Source organism: Piliocolobus tephrosceles, unplaced genomic scaffold, assembly GCF_002776525.5.
Source record: "Piliocolobus tephrosceles isolate RC106 unplaced genomic scaffold, ASM277652v3 unscaffolded_36898, whole genome shotgun sequence".
NCBI lineage: Eukaryota > Metazoa > Chordata > Mammalia > Primates > Cercopithecidae > Piliocolobus > Piliocolobus tephrosceles.
The window spans coordinates 4,378-19,797 of NW_022320862.1; the positions used below are offsets into that span (position 1 = coordinate 4,378).

Sequence of the window (15,420 nt, forward strand, 5' to 3'; positions counted from 1 at the left end):
TTTTTTTTTTTTTTTTTTTTTTTGAGATGGAGTCTCGCTCTGTCACCGAGGGTGGAGTGTAGTGGCGCGATCTCGGTTCAACGCAACTTCCACCTCTTGGGTTCAGGCTATTCTCCTGTCTCAGCCTCCCGCGTAGCTGGGACTACAGGCGCCTGCCACCACTTTCGGCTAATTTTTTGTATTTTTAGTAGAGACGTGGTTTCACTGCGTTAGCCAGGATGGTCTCAATCTCCTGACCTCGTGATCTGCCCACCTCGGCCTCCCAAAGTACTGGGATTATGGGTGTGAGCGACTGTGCCCGGCCCTCCCTTCATTGTTTAAGATAAATTCACATACCATAAAATTCACCATTTTATTTATTCTCTCTCTGTCCCTCTCTCTCTCTCTCTCTCTCTTTTTTTTTTCCAGGCTGGAGTGCAGTGGTCCTATCGTGGCTCACTGCAACCTTGAATTCCTGGACTCAAGTGATCCTCCCACCTCAGCCTCCCGAGTAGCAGTAGCTGAGACTATTGTCTCATGTGTCCATGTGAAGAGACCACCAAACAGGCTTTGTGTGAACAACATGGCTGTTTATTTCACCTGGATGCAGGTGGGCTGAGTCCAAAAAGAGAGTCAGCAAAGGGTGGTGGGATTATCATTAGTTCTTACAGGTTTTGGGATAGGCGGTGGAGTTAAGAGCAATGTTTTGGGGGCAGGGGGTGAATCTCACAAAGTACATTCTGAAGGGTGGGGGAGATTATAAGGAACCTTCTTAAGGGTGGGGGAGATTACATTGATCAGTTAGGGTGGGGCAGAAACGAATCACAATGGTGGAATGTCACCAGTTAAGGCTATTTTCACTTTTGTGGATCTTCAGTTGCTTCAGGCCATCTGGATGCATACGTGCAGGTCACTGTGGATATGATGGCTTAGCTTGGGCTCAGAGGCCTGACAACTATCAGTGCACACCACCAAGCCTGAGTAATGACAATACTTTTTTCTTCGCTTTCTTTCGTTTTTTTTTTTTTTTTTTTTCTTTTTTTTTTCTTTTTTGTAGAGATGGAGTCTTCCTATGTTGTCCAGGCTAGTCTGGAACTCTTGCCCTCAAAGGATCCTCCTGTCTAATTCTCCCAAAGTGCTGGGATTACAAGCATGTGCCACCGCGCCCGGCCAAATGCACCCCCCTTTTTTTTAAGTGTGCAATTCAATGGTTTTTAATATATTCACAAAGCCATGGAACCATCACACCTATCTAATTTCAAAATGTTTTCATCACTCCAAAAAAATAACTCCATATGAGAGACCGAGGCGGGCAGTTCACTCGAGACCAGCCTGGCCAACATGTTGAAACTCCGTCTCCACTAAAAATACAAAAATTAGTCGGGCGTGATGGCGCACGCGTGTAGTCCCAGCTACTCCGGAGGCTGAGGCAGAAGAATCCCTTGAACCCCGGAGGTGGAGGTTGCAGTGAGCTCAGATCGCGCCATTGCACTCCAGCCTGGGCGACAGAGCGAGACTCCATCTCAAAAATATCTAATTAACTAATAAAAATAAAAATAAACAAGTAAATAAATAACCACATGCCTTCTGCCTCTGTGGCTTTGCCTGTTCTGGGTATTTTGTGTGAATAGACCCATGCATGGGGGTGGGACCGGCACCTTTCAAACGTTCACCCCCAACGACGGCCCGTGACCTCCGGATTGGACGGCGCGAGCTGAATGTGCGGGTCGGGCGCCCAATCGCTCAGGAGCATCTGGAGGGGGCAGGTGCAGGTGCGGGCGGCGCCAACTCAGGGCTGCTGGAGGCCCAGGAGGCTCGGACGCCGTGCAGGAAGCTGCTGACCACGCCGGCTCCTGATCGCAGGCGCACACAGCGCGGACATGGCGGGCTGGTGGCCGGCATTCTCGCGCGCGGCCCGGCGCCACCCGTGGCCCACCAACGTACTGCTCTACGGCTCGCTCTTCACTGCCGGGGACGCGCTGCAGCAGCGGCTGCAGGGCGGCGAGGCCGACTGGCGCCAGACGCGGAGCGTGGCCACGTTGGTGGTGACCTTCCACGCCAACTTCAACTACGTGTGGCTGGGCCTGCTGGAGCGCGCGCTCCCGGGCCGCGCGCCGCGCGCGGTGCTGGCCAAGTTGCTCTGCGACCAGGTGGTCGCTGCGCCCATCGCGATCTCGGTCTTCTACGCCGGTGAGGGGCCGGGAGGGGACCTCGGGGGTAGGACCCGCTATTGGGGGACTGGAGGCAGGGACTCGGGATCAAGCGGCTGGAGGGAGGGCGCTGCAGGAGCCTGGGGTCCCGGGCAGGAGCTGGGGCTCTGAGACGGGGGCTGCTTCAGGGACCTGGAAGGCCAGGGCAAAGGCTGGAGGCTGGGGTGTTTGATTGCGAGAAGTTGCGGGGGGCACTGGCTGGGGAGCCGGGAAATTGGGAAGCCAGAGGTCCACCGAGTCAGGAATTTAGGGCACTAGGGTCGGGGCTGAGACTCGGGGGTTGGATGTAGGTTAAGGCTGGAGTAGGCAGGGCTAGGGAGGTCTTTTCCCCTGAAAAAGCGTCCATGGGAAAATAAAGGAGATCCCAGTTCAAGGCCATAGCAGCTGCATGACCATGAACCAGTCCTGGGGCAGGGAAGGGACCGACCTGCTCTTCAGAAAATCCATGCCTGGGGCTCCGGGGCCAACACAGGAACAAAATACAAGGGGACCCATGACCCTGGGGGGCAGAGCAGGTGGAATCTGAGGTTGGGCCTGGATCTTCAGAAAACTCATGCCCAGGGGCCTAGTCCTGCTTTGGTGACAAGATTTTCCCCTGGGGGTCCCACAGAAGACATCAAGGGACCTTGGATCCTTGCCATGGAGGACTATATACTTGTGAGGGTTCAGGGAACCCTCTCCTTAGAAAATCCAACCCAGGCCTGGGGTGTGGGGGGTGGGGGCTTGACTGTGGAAACCTTCTCTACTGCCTACAATTAGAGCAATGGAAATGTTACCTGAAAAATACCGGGGTTCATTCCCCTAACGAGTCCCAGATGACTCCATCAAGAGGCAGGTTTTGGTCAATGGGAGTTTTACTTGGCACAAGTAAGGAAGACACTGGGCGTGTTCTCCAAAGTAGTGTGTCCCCCCGAGAAGGAGACAGGAGGGTTTTATGGGGTGATGGAGAAAGGAGAGGGTGCGTGATTGCATGCAGAGTAGGAGTCCCAGTGAGTCATGATGCTAGCACATAGATTGCATGGGTTACACAGGTTATAGTCGTGAAGCTATAGCTTCTCCCAGGGTGAAGACTTTAGCATGGAAATGAGGAGAGTTAACTTGGGTTCATCTATCAGTAACCTGGGGTCACTTCGGAGCTGGTTTAAACAAACAGGTTGACCTCATTCCACCCAGGGTTGGGGAGGAACAGGTTGAGGGCAGGAGGCTGTAAAACAGGCTGATTGCTCAAGCTGGTTAAATTCTTGTGATCTTTGGAGATCTTCCGTCTGCTTACAGAAGGGGACCTGTGGCCTCTATCATCATTGCAATTTCTATAGCCTTGAAGGGGATGGGGTGGGTAACTGGGGAGAAAATCTCTGTGGGTCTTAAGCCTGACCTTGCGATTGGGGAACAAGGTCCCAATCCCAAATGGGAGGGAATTTCTCCTAAGGGCTGTTGGTGCTTTCTAAACCAGGTTGAGGTCAGACAAGCCACCATCTTGAAGAGAGCTACCCTGCCCCCTGAACCTTATTTTGAAGAGTTGGATTCACTTCCTTTCCCTACAGACCCCACCAGAAACACAAACAACCTGGTTGCCTATTGCCATTGTGGCCAACTACATGGCTGATGGGATCAGTGTGTCAGGAGGACAGACAGCCTGAGAGCTAGGGCCTCCTGTTTTATCAGAAGGTCTTTGCCTGGTCCCAGGGTGTGATTTCCAGACTAGATTTGCAAACAGCTTCCTAGCACCTGTTACAGAAGCCTTGTACACCGGTGAAGGGGTAGGGGACCAGAATCCTATTTAATCCTGAAACAACTAGTGAGATTGTTCTCTTTTTCTTTTTCTTTTTCTTTTTTGGAGACAGAGTCTCGCTTTATCGCCCAGGCTGAAGTGTGTAGTGGCCCGATTTCAGCTCACTGCAACCTCCATCTCCAGGTTCAAGCAATTCTCCTGCCTCAGCCTACCGAGGGACTGGGATTAAAGATGCACACCACCACGCCCGGCTAACTTTTGCATTTTTAATGAAGACGGGGATTCACCATGTTGGCCACACTGGTCTTGAACTCCTGTCTTCAAGTGATCTGCCCATCTCAACCTCCCAAAGTGCTGGGATTAGAGGCATGAGCCACCTCGCCCAGCTGGTTTTCAGTTTTTCTGGTTCAGTTTTGGTCACCTCAAATTTCCATGAAGGGGCAAGTGGAAGGGGATGGATTAGAGTTTTGCATGAGGCTCTCTACATGGAAATTGCACCAATGAGATGATCTTTTTGCTGGGGTCACCTTGGGGAACCAGAGTTGTAACAGATTAACAACTCTGGCTTGGGAATCAGACACCTGGGTTGAATTCCGTCTGCTATTAACCTCTCTAAGCTCTTTTCCTCATTTGTAACTCTACCTACCTTAGCGAACTGTAAGGAGGGACACATGAAATGAGGCGCATAAAGTACTTAGCATTTAATTAATGCTAGGTAAGTGGAACACAGTATTACCAATATTTTGCTGAGTCATGTAAGAATCTTCTGTAATTAACTAATAAGGCTCTTATTTCCCCTACCTCCTAACTGGGGATTGGAAAGAATTTTTAAAGTACTCTCGGCCGGGCGCGGTGGCTCAAGCCTGTAATCCCAGCACTTTGGGAGGCTGAGACGGGCGGATCACGAGGTCAGGAGATGGAGACTATCCTGGCTAACACGGTGAAACCCCGTCTCTACTAAAAAATACAAAAAACTAGCCGGGCGAGGTGGCGGGCGCCTATAGTCCCAGCTACTCGGGAGGCTGAGGCAGGAGAATGGCGTGAACCCGGGAGGCGGAGCTTGCAGTGAGCTGAGATCCGGCCACTGCACTCCAGCCCGGGCGACAGAGCAAGACTTCGTCTCAAAAAAAAAAAAAGTACTCTCAGTTTTACAACCCTTTCTAAAATAGGAGAGCTTTGCCTTGCTACCTGAATTTCATTTTTCTTTTTTCCTTTACTTTTTCTGAGACAGGGTCTGACTCTATTCCCTCAGGCTGAAGTGCAGTGATGTGATCACCCCTCATTGCAGCCTCGACCTCCTAGGCTCAAGCAATCCTCCCACTTCTGCCTCTGGAGTAATTGGGACCACAGGCGTGCACCCCTATACCTGGCTGGTTTTTAAATTGTTTTGTGGAGACAAGGTCTTGATATATTGCCCAGGCCGTGAATTTCTCTTCAGGGAGGTTGAAGATCAAAGTTTTCAAAGTGTTTTTAGGAAGGCTGAATTGGTGTTCCACTTTCAATTTTTGAATAGGGTAATACCGATGGGAAATTTGTAGTTGCCAGAGTATTTGGGTCCACTAGCCTTTTCTTATTTTTATATTTTTGAGATGGAGTCTTGCTCTGTGACCCAGTCAGGAACGCAGTGGTGTGATCTCAGCTGACCGCAACCTCCAAATCCTGGGTTCAAGTGATCCTTCTGCCTCAGCCTCCTGAGAAGCTGGAATTACAGGCATGCACCACCACGTGGGGCTAATTTTGTAGTTTTAGAAGAGAGGGAGTTTCTCCATGTTGGTCAGGCTGGTCTCAAACTCCCAACCTCAGGTGATCCACCCGCCTCAGCCTCCCAAAGTGCTGAGATTACAGGCGTGAGGCACCACAACCAGTCCACTAGCTTTTTTTTAAAAGATAGAAATTAAAAATTCAAAATGTTCAAATGTTCGACATTTCACAAAATGTTTGCAAGGTAGAGAAAAGTAACCAATAGGCCCACTATTGTAACTTGATTCTTTTTGTGAATTGCTATAGTTTTTGAAAAAATAATTGTTCTGCTATAACTTTTATACTCTGCTATTCTCACTTCGTATTTATCATTCCTTTAAAATTTATCTAGTTTTAGAGTGGAGATTATGTTCTATTTTCTTTTTCTTTTCTTTTTTTTTTTTTTTTTTGAGACAGGGTCTTGCTGTGTTGCCCAGGCTGGAGTGCAGTGTCAGGATCACAGCTCACTGCAGCCTCTACCTCCCAGGCTCAAGCAATCCTCCCACTTCAGCCTCCTGAGTAGCTATGACTACAGGCACGCCACCACACCTGGCTAATTTTTGTATTTTTTGTAGAGATGGGGTTTTGCCCTGTTGCCCAGGCTGGTCTCTAAACTCCTGGACTCAAGCAATCTGCCTGCCTCGGCCTCCCAAACTGCTGGGATTACAGGCTTGAGCCACCGTGCCTGACTATGTTCTCTTTTCACTGTTGGATCAGAAGGGTCGTATTGATGGATGATACTGATGGTTACTTTGCATTTTGGAATGGAAAACTGAAACCTGCACTGTTATACGGTACCCTACTGAATGTTTTAAAATTCTTTTGGTGTTTTGCAAATAGGTATGAGCATTCTCCAGGAAAAGGATGACATATTTTTGGACCTGAAACAGAAATTCTGGAATACCTATCTGGTAAGACAGGCATTTGAAAATGTAATCAGTATCTTTTTCTGTATATATGTGTGTGTGTATATATATATTTATATGTAGTATTTATTTATATAAATATATATAAATATATATTTTTATATATAGTAAAGCCTCTCCTCATATATCAAAATAACTTGATTTCTCTGTCAAAATATTGGACCGTTCTGCCAACCAAACTGGAGCTCTAATTTAGGAATAGTTTAATAGAAATGGACTTAATGTTGAGGTGGGAGAATTTCTGGAGTACAGGAATTTGAGGAGTTGTGTATATATATATACACACACACAGAAAAATACTTTCTGTGTATATATTTATAAACATTAAAAAATCTTTTAGTTGACACATATATGTACATATTTTCAGTATACATGTGATAATTTAATACATTTGTATAATCATATCAGGATTATTTGTGTGTGTGTGTATATATATATATTTTTTTAATTAAAATTTTTTTGGCTGGGCGCGGTGGCTTAAGCCTGTAATCCCAGCACTTGAGAGGCCGAGACAGGCTGATCGCGAGGTCAGGAGATCGAGACCATGCTGGCTAACATGGTGAAACCCTGTCTCTACTAAAAAAATACAAAAAAACTAGCCGGGCGAGGTGGCGGGCGCCTGTAGTCCCAGCTACTCGGGAGGCTGAGGCAGGAGAATGGCGTAAACCCAGGAGATGGAGCTAGCAGTGAGCTGAGATATGGCCACTGCACTCCAGCCTGGGCGACAGAGCGAGACTCCGTCTCAAAAAAAAAAAAAAAAGAAAAAAATTTTTTTGAGACAGGGTCTCATTCTGTCAACCCAGGCTAGGATGCAGGGGCATGATCATGGCTTACTGCAGCCTGGACCTTCTGAGCTCAAGTGATCCTCCCACCTCAGCCGCCTGAGTAGCTGAGACTTCCCTCAGCCGCCTGAGTAGCTGAGACTTACAGGCATGTGCCACCACACCCAGTTAATTATTTTTAAAGTTTTTGGTAGAGAGAGTCTCACTATGTAGCCCAGGCTGGCCTCGAACTCCTGTGCTCCAGCAATTCTCCCACCTCAACGTTAAGTCCATTTCTATTAAACTATTCCTAAATTAGAGCTCCAGTTTGGTTGGCAGAAGGGTTCAATATTTTGACAGAGAAATCTTCAAGTTATTTTGATAGATGTATGAGGAGAGGGTCTAAGAGTATCTGTATTTCTCATGAATTGGAAAGAAATAATGTCTCCGGGCCAGGCGCGCTGACTCACGCCTGTAATCCCAACACTTGGGAGGCTGAGGCAGGCTGATCACTTGACGTTAGGAGTTTGAAACCAGCCTGGCCAATATGGTGAAACCATGTCTCTACTAAAAATACAAAAAATAGCCGGGCACGGTGGTGCATGTCTGTAATCCCAGCTACTCAGCAGGCTGAGGCAGGAGAATCACTTGAACCTGGAGGCAGAGGTTGCAGTGAACTGAGATCGCACCACTGCACTCCAGCCTGGGCAACACAGCAAGACTCCATCTCAAAAAGAAAAAAAAAAAAAAGAAAAGAAATAATATCTCAATGCTCTCAATGATTTCTGACTTTATTCTATTAACTCTTATAATGATCACAGTTTATTTTGTGAATTTTGCAGCCCAAGTGATAACAATTTATTCTGTAAATTGGGATTCTATTTGCAAAATAGGGACTGCAGACTGTGAGTGGCTTAATGGAGTCATTCCCACATTCAGAGCCAATGTTTTCAGGTGAGCTTTCTGCAGAGTCCTGGTGAAGAGAACTTTAATGTCACAAAGGTATTGGTAGCGAAGGAGAAGGTTTCCAAGGATTATTCCAAGGTTTGAAGCAAGTCAGCGGTTTTACTGTTTGCTCGGCACAAATATATACAGTTCAGTCCAATATGTATTTATTCATTGATTCAGTTAATATTTATTGAACAGTGTCCTTAAGGCCTGACAAAGTCAGGGATGCTTTTCATCTCTGCCCTAGAGCATGTTTGATTGTATTCATCACAAGGAGGTAAATCTTTGGGATTACAGAGTGTTCACAGACTGGCCTAGGGCTTCACATGTTCTTCATTCCCTATCAAAAGCAGTGTTGAGCCACAGCCAGCTATTACCTCCACAGCTTCTAGCATCATCTGTTGGATGGTACCAAGCCCCTGAGCCAGAATTACTTGATGGCTAGAGGTAGAGGATGGAGAAGTTTGAAGTCAGAGGCTTCCCCTGAGCCTCTACACTCAGGAACAGTAACTACAAGGAATGTGTTCAGAACTCTTGTGATTTCTCTTAGGGCAGAAATTGAGGACCCCATGGTGATAACCAAATGTGATTTTCTTCTGTTTGTTTTTTGTGTGTGGCTTTTTATTTTTAGATGGAGTCTTGCTCTGTCCCCTAGGCTGGAGTGCAGTGGCACCACTTCGGCTCTCTGCAACCTCTGCCCCCTTGGTTCAAGCAATTCTCCAGCCTCAGCCTCCTGAGTAGCTGGAATTACAGACTTGCACCACCACATCCAGCTAAGTTTTTGTATTTTTCAGTAAAGATAGGGTTTCACTATGTTGGCCAGGTTGGTCTTGAACTCCTGACCTCAGGTGATCCACCTGCCTCAGCCTCCCAAAGTTCTGGGATTACAGGTGCGAACCACCATGCTCAGCCACTTCTTCTGTTTTATTTTGGAAAAAGGAACAAGTTTTTCCATTATGTTGTAAAGTCTATGGAGATATGTACATCTAACTCTTTTTCTTTTTTAAAAGAGCAAGGGCCTGGGGCAGTGGTTCGTGCCTGTAATCCCAACACTTTGGGAGGTAGAGGCGGGTGGATCACAAGGTCAGGAGATTGAGACCATCTTGGCTAACATGGTGAAACCCCGTCTCCACTGAAAATACAAAAAATTAGCAGGGTATGATGGCACGAGCCTGTATTCCCACCTACTTGGAAGGCTGAGGCAGGAGATTCGCTTGAAACCGGGAGGCAGAAATTGCAGTAAGCCGTGATCGTACCACTGTACTTCAGACTGGGCAACAAGCGAGACTCCATCTCAAAAAAAAAAAAAAAAAAAAAGCCAGAAGGAAGTAGGCAGCTCACACCTGTAACCCCAGCACTTTGGGAGGCTGAGGCAGGAGGATTGCTAGAGCCCAGGAGTTTGGAGACCAGCCTGCTCAACATAGTGAAACCCCATCTCTACAAAAATAAAATAGCTGGGCATAGTGGCATACATCTATGGTCCCAGCTGCTCGGGAGGCTGAGATAGGAGGATTGCAAACCTGGGAGGTCGAGGCTGCAGTGAGCTGTGATTGCACCCCTGCACACCAGCCTGAGTGACAGAGTGAGACCCTGTTTCAAAAAAAAAAAAAAAAAAAAAAAAGGAGGAAGTAGAATTGGGAGAGAAAGAAGCTTCAGGAGGCAGGGATTTATAAATGAACAAAACCACAGGAACATTTGCATACTGTTTTAAAAAAACAGTAGTTACAATGAGTGAGTCTCATCTACCTTCAGGAAAAGAAAGAGGGTAAACCAGTGCTCTGAAGCTGAGCCCATCTGGAGATTTTGTGGGAAGATTTCCTGTAATAAGAAACTGTTGTCCAGGCAGGATGGCTCACGCCGGTAATCCCAGTACTTTGGTAGGCCGAGGTAGGCAGGCGGATCAAGAGGTCAAGAGATAGCGACCAGACTGGCTAACTTGGTGAAACTCTGTCTCTACTAAATATGCAAAAATTAGCTGGGCGTGGTGGAGGGTGCCTGTAATCCCAGCTACTCAGGAGGCTAAGGCAAGATAATTGTTGGAACCTGGGAGGTGGAGGTTGCAGTGAGCCAAGATCGTTCCACTGCACTCCAGCCTGGCGACAGAAGGAGACTCCCTCTCAAAAAAAAAAAAAAAAAAGAAAGGAAGAAAAGAAAAGAAACTGCCTTCCAGGTTGTGTCCTAGGTGTTAGTGGAAGATACCCAAAAACACCATATAAAACACAGATTCTGACCTAAAGGGACTTAGAGTCTAGTGGGATGGATAGATAAATAGACAAGTTATTAACTAGAGTTTGACGAGAAATGCTTTCAGATTCCATGGGTACTTAGCACAGCGAGGAGGTGTAGAGGGATCAAGGAAGTCTTGCTGGGGCCAGGCACCAGTGGCTCATGCCTGTAATTCTAGCACTTTGGGAGGCCAAGGTGGGTGGATTGCTTGAGCTCAGGAGTCTGAGACCAGCCCAGGCAATATGACGACAAGACCTCATCTCCAGAAATACAAAAATGAGCTGGGCATAGTGTCTCGCACCTGTAGTCCCAGCTACTCAGGAGGCTGAGGTGGGAGGATCTCCTGAGCCCAGGAGGTTGAGACTGCAGTAAGCTATGATTGTGCCACTGCACTCCAGCCTGGGCAACACAGCGAGGCCCTGCCTCAAAATCAAAAAATAAATAAATAAATAAAAAGATCTGGAGTTATGTACGTACTGGGGGACAGGGCATTCCAGGGGCAGAAGAGCTGAGTAGAGTTGACAATGTGTGAAGCACCATGGTATGCCTGGAGGGGAGAAACCACAGGCAGTTTGGCGTTCACAGAGTATTTGTTGAACAACTTGGAATGAGTTTGGATCCCGGAGACTGTTGAACGCCTGGAGCTGAGGATCTTGAACTTCACGGTTAGGTAATGGCAGCAAAGGAAACCAAAGTTGGGAGTTATCGTAACCAAGTTTACATAAGAAATAAGGAAGCACATCGGGTGTGGTGGCTCATGCCTGTAATCCTAACACTTTGGGAGGCTGAGGCAGGAGGATCCCTTGAGGTTAGGAGTTTGAGACCAGCTTGGGCAACAGAGCAAGACCCTGTCTGTATTTAAAAAAATAAAACTGGCCTGACATGGTGGCTCACGCCTGTAATCTCAGCACTTTGGGATGCCGAGGCGAGCGGGTCACTTGAGGTCATTAGTTTGAGACCAGCCTGACCAAAATGGTGAAACCGTTCTCTCCTGAAAAATACAAAAAATTAACCGGGTGTGGTGGCGTGCGCTTGTCATCCTAGCTACTTAGGAGGCTGAGGCAGGAGAATCACTTGAACCTGGGAGGCGGAGATTGCAGTGAGCCGAGATTGCACCACTGCACTCCAGCCGGGGTGACAGAGCAAGACTCCGTCTCAACAAACAAAACAAAACAAACAAAAAAAAGTGAGGTGAGTTCAGTTTGGGAAATGTTGAATGCGAGATGCCTTTGGGCTATTCAGAGGGAGATTGCCGAAGCACAGAGGAGAGTTCATGGCAGTGTTTAATTATCTTTAGTGCTCACATGTCCCAAATTCGGCCAATGGGAGTCCCTCCAAGCTGGTTCCTGTGTCCTGTGACATCACCCGTCTTCTTTCTCCTTTTCTTCTTTCATAAGCCACTTCCTTTCTGGCATGATGGTATGTTCCAGAACCATCTTGTACCTTGCACCTGCCCTGCCCTGGCCCTACAATCAGTCATTTCTCTGAGGCATCCTGATTTCTTTTGGTGAGGGAATGGTTTGAGAACAAAATATACTACTGCATGATACTACATTCTGACAAGAAAAAAAACACAGCCATAAGAAATAAAGCCATGGACAGGTACAGTGGCTCATGCCTGTAATCCTAATACTTTGGGAAGCAGAGGTGGGAGGATTGCTTGGGGCCGGGAGTTCAAGACCAACCTGGCCCATATAGTGAGGGCTCATCTCTATTAAGAAAAAAAGAAAGAAAGAAGGAAAGCCATGTTTGGATGAGTTTAGTCTTTTGATTATTTTTGCTAAAGTTTTAAATTCTTTTTTTTTTTTTTTAAGACAGAGTCTTGTTCTGTTGCCCAGGCTGGAGTTCAGTGGTGCAGTCTTGGCTCACTGCAATCTCCGCCTCCCGGGTTCAAGCAATTCTCCAGCCTCAGCCTCTTGAGTAGCTGGGATTACAGGTTCCTGCCATCACACCCTGCTAATTTTTGTGTTTTTAGTAGAGACAGGGTTTCTCCATGTTGGTCAGGCTGATCTCAAACTCCCCACTTCAGGTGATCCGCGTGCCTTTGCCTCCCAAAGTGCTGGGATTATAGGGGTATATTTTGTGTTTAAAGTATATTTAAAAATTAAGGGCCAGGCTCAGTGTCTCATGCCTGCAACCCCAGCAGTTTGGGAGTCCGAGGTTGGCAGATCGTCTGAGGTTGGGAATTTGAGATGCACAACAAGAGCGAAAGTCCGTCTCAAAAAATCAATAAATAAATAAACAAATAAATAAAAATACACATTATATTCAGGTGCGGTGGTTCACACCTGCAATCCCAGCACGTTGGGAGGCCAAGGCAGGCAGATCACCTGAGGTCAGGTGTTCGAGACCAGCCTAGCCAATATTGCGAAACCCTGTCTCTACTAAAAATACAAAAAATTAGTCGGGCGTAGTTGTGTGCACCTGTAATGCCAGCTAATCAGAGGCTGAGGCAGGAGAATCGTTTGAACCCAGGAGGTGGAGGTTGTGGTGAGCCGAGATTGCACCATTGCACTCCAGCCTGGGCAACAAGAGCGAAACTCCGCCTCAAAAAAAAAAAAAAAAAATATATATATATACACACACACATATACACATTATATGTAATATCTACTTTTGAATATAAACATACATATTATAAAACTTTTATTGCAATTGTTTATTTTAGAAACTTCAAAAACACAAATTAGTGAAAAGAAGAAAATGTCTATAATACCACTTTTAAGGACTATTTTAAAAACTTCTAGCCTTTTTTTTGAGGTGTAATTTACATACCAAGACTTTTTTAAAAAAAAAATTCATAATGGTGACTTTTTCATCAGACTGTATAGGATAAAGTTTGTTAAAATATCTATCTAAGATACTTTGTAATATATGAAAATTTCAGCTAAACTTGTTCTATAGCATCACATGGTTTGAATATATTATTAGAAAATCATTCCATAAACAATGGTTTGGTATATAGTATTAACAATTCAAGACTGGGCACAGTGGCTCATGGCTATAATCCTTTGGGAGGCCGAGGCAGGCAGATCACCTGAGGTCAGGAGTTCAAGACCAGCCTGGCCAACATGGTGAAACCCTGTCTCTACTAAAAATACAAAAATTAGCCGGGCATGGTGGCAGGCACCTGTGATCCCAGCTACTCAGGAGGTTGAGGCAAGAGAATCGTTTGAACCTGGGAGGCAGAGGTTGCAGTGAGCCGAGATCTTGCCACTGCACTCCAGCCTAGGCGACAGAATGAGACTCCATCTCAAAATAAATAAATAAATAAAATAATTTGGCCGGGTGAGGTGACTCACGCCTGTAATCCCAGCACTCTAGGAGGCTGTGGTGGGCTATTACTTTTGCCTGGGAGTTCGAGACCAGCCTGGGCAACACAGAGATTCCGTGTCTCAAAAAAAAAAAAAAAAAAAAAAATTAAATTAAAAAAATAAAAACTAAAGAATTCATTGATGATTCTGTATTTACAAATATATTCCTGCATCACTTTTTCATGGTAACCAGGAAATTGCAATGCATAAATATATGTTGTCATTTCCAAAGCAGCTGTCTTCCAGAATTGGTACTGATTCTAGTAGACCTTTCATTCTGGTGTTAAAAATATAATTAATACAAATGTCTTGTACCTAATAGCTTTTTTCCCCACAATTCCCCAACCCCCTCACTCTAGAGGCCTTAAGTAGTCTGATTTAATCAGCTTAGTCTGAAATGTAATACTACCTCAGCATCTAGTTGGCCTAGTATTTCTTACTGTTTTATGGAATGAACTGTGCAACTGTTTTGTGTGGTTAAAAGGTATTCTAGGCTGGGTATAGTGGCTCACACCTGTAATCCCAGGCCAGGGTGGGCGGATCACCTGAGGTGGGGAGTTGGAGACCAGCCTGGCCACCATAGTGAAAACCCATCTCTACTAAAAATACAAAAATTAGCCGGGTGAGGTGGTGTGCGCCTGTAATCGCAGATACTCAGGAGACAGAGGCAGGAGAATTGCTTTAACCCAGGAGGCAGAGGTTGCAGTGAGCTAAGATTACACCACTGCACTCCAGTCTGGGCAACAGGGTGAGACCCTGTCTCAAAAAATAAAAAATAAAATATAAAAAATAAAAGGCATTCTAATAAAGTTGTTGCTTTTTTTTTTTTTTTTTAATTCCAGAGCGGACTGGTGTACTGGCCCTTTGTACAGGTAAGTTCCCCCTACTCAGTAATATTAACTCAGGGCTTTGGTTTCCATGTGGCCCTAACGAACTCTCTCTCTCTGTTCCAGCTGACCAACTTCAGCCTTGTTCCTGTTCAATGGAGAACAGCTTACACTGGAGTCTATGGTTTTCTCTGGGCCATCTTCATCTGTTTTTCCCAGCAGAGTGGTGACGGCACATTGAAGTCAGCTTTCACCATTTTTCGTACAAAGTGGACCAGCGCCATAGAAGGGTCCCCGGAGAAATGAGACATCAAGGACTCTCTTAAAGGGACCACATATTTGACCTAAAATGCACAGAATTGCCTACAGACAAAATACTTGATGTGCCAATTATGCATTTCATTTTGAGGAATTACTGCTATTTGTAGACCCACTTTTTAAAAAATTATCAATGATTATTTTTGAATTATATTCAGACATTTTTTCCTCTTCTAGTCTGAAATATTACTTCTCTAATATTTTGGTTAATATGAATAATAGTGGCAAAATGGCATTTCAGAATTATTAATATTTTAATGCAAGTTTCAGGAAACTTGGTTTTGATTGTTTACATTTCTATTCTAAAATCTCAGGTTATCTCCTGAACACTTCTGGGCAGATGAACTTTTATACCAAAAAATAGTTCTTATAGTGAATTTTAATTTACATAGAACTCAGTCGAAATGAAGATTTTTTTTTTTTTTTTTTTTTTTTTTTT

At 45.7% G+C, this 15,420-nt stretch overlaps 1 protein-coding gene across 2 annotated transcripts; it reads left to right on the forward strand.

Annotated features, from left to right (window-relative positions):
- The first annotated feature begins 1,722 nt into the window (after positions 1-1,722).
- On the forward strand, positions 1,723-15,395 carry LOC113222962 (mpv17-like protein). Of its 2 annotated transcripts, XM_026452537.1 has the most exons (4): positions 1,723-2,169; positions 6,502-6,572; positions 14,679-14,708; positions 14,790-15,395. In XM_026452537.1, exons 1-4 carry the CDS (start codon positions 1,860-1,862, stop codon positions 14,967-14,969), a joined length of 591 nt encoding a protein of 196 aa, XP_026308322.1. In that variant the 5' UTR covers positions 1,723-1,859; the 3' UTR covers positions 14,970-15,395. The 2 variants fall into 2 exon arrangements, with proteins under 2 accessions (XP_026308322.1, XP_026308323.1); XM_026452538.1 differs by lacking the exon at positions 14,679-14,708 and having other exon boundaries at positions 14,790-15,381.
- The last annotated feature ends 25 nt before the right edge of the window (positions 15,396-15,420 follow it).

Bases quoted from the DNA above. Each gene is read 5' to 3' on its own strand.
- LOC113222962 (XM_026452537.1), top strand. From the start codon at position 1,860: ATGGCGGGCTGGTGGCCGGCATTCTCGCGCGCGGCCCGGCGCCACCCG. The intron at 2,170-6,501 runs GTGAGGGGCCGG...TTTTGCAAATAG, and splicing joins GATCTCGGTCTTCTACGCCG to GTATGAGCATTCTCCAGGAA. The intron at 14,709-14,789 runs GTAAGTTCCCCC...TCTCTGTTCCAG, and splicing joins TGTACTGGCCCTTTGTACAG to CTGACCAACTTCAGCCTTGT.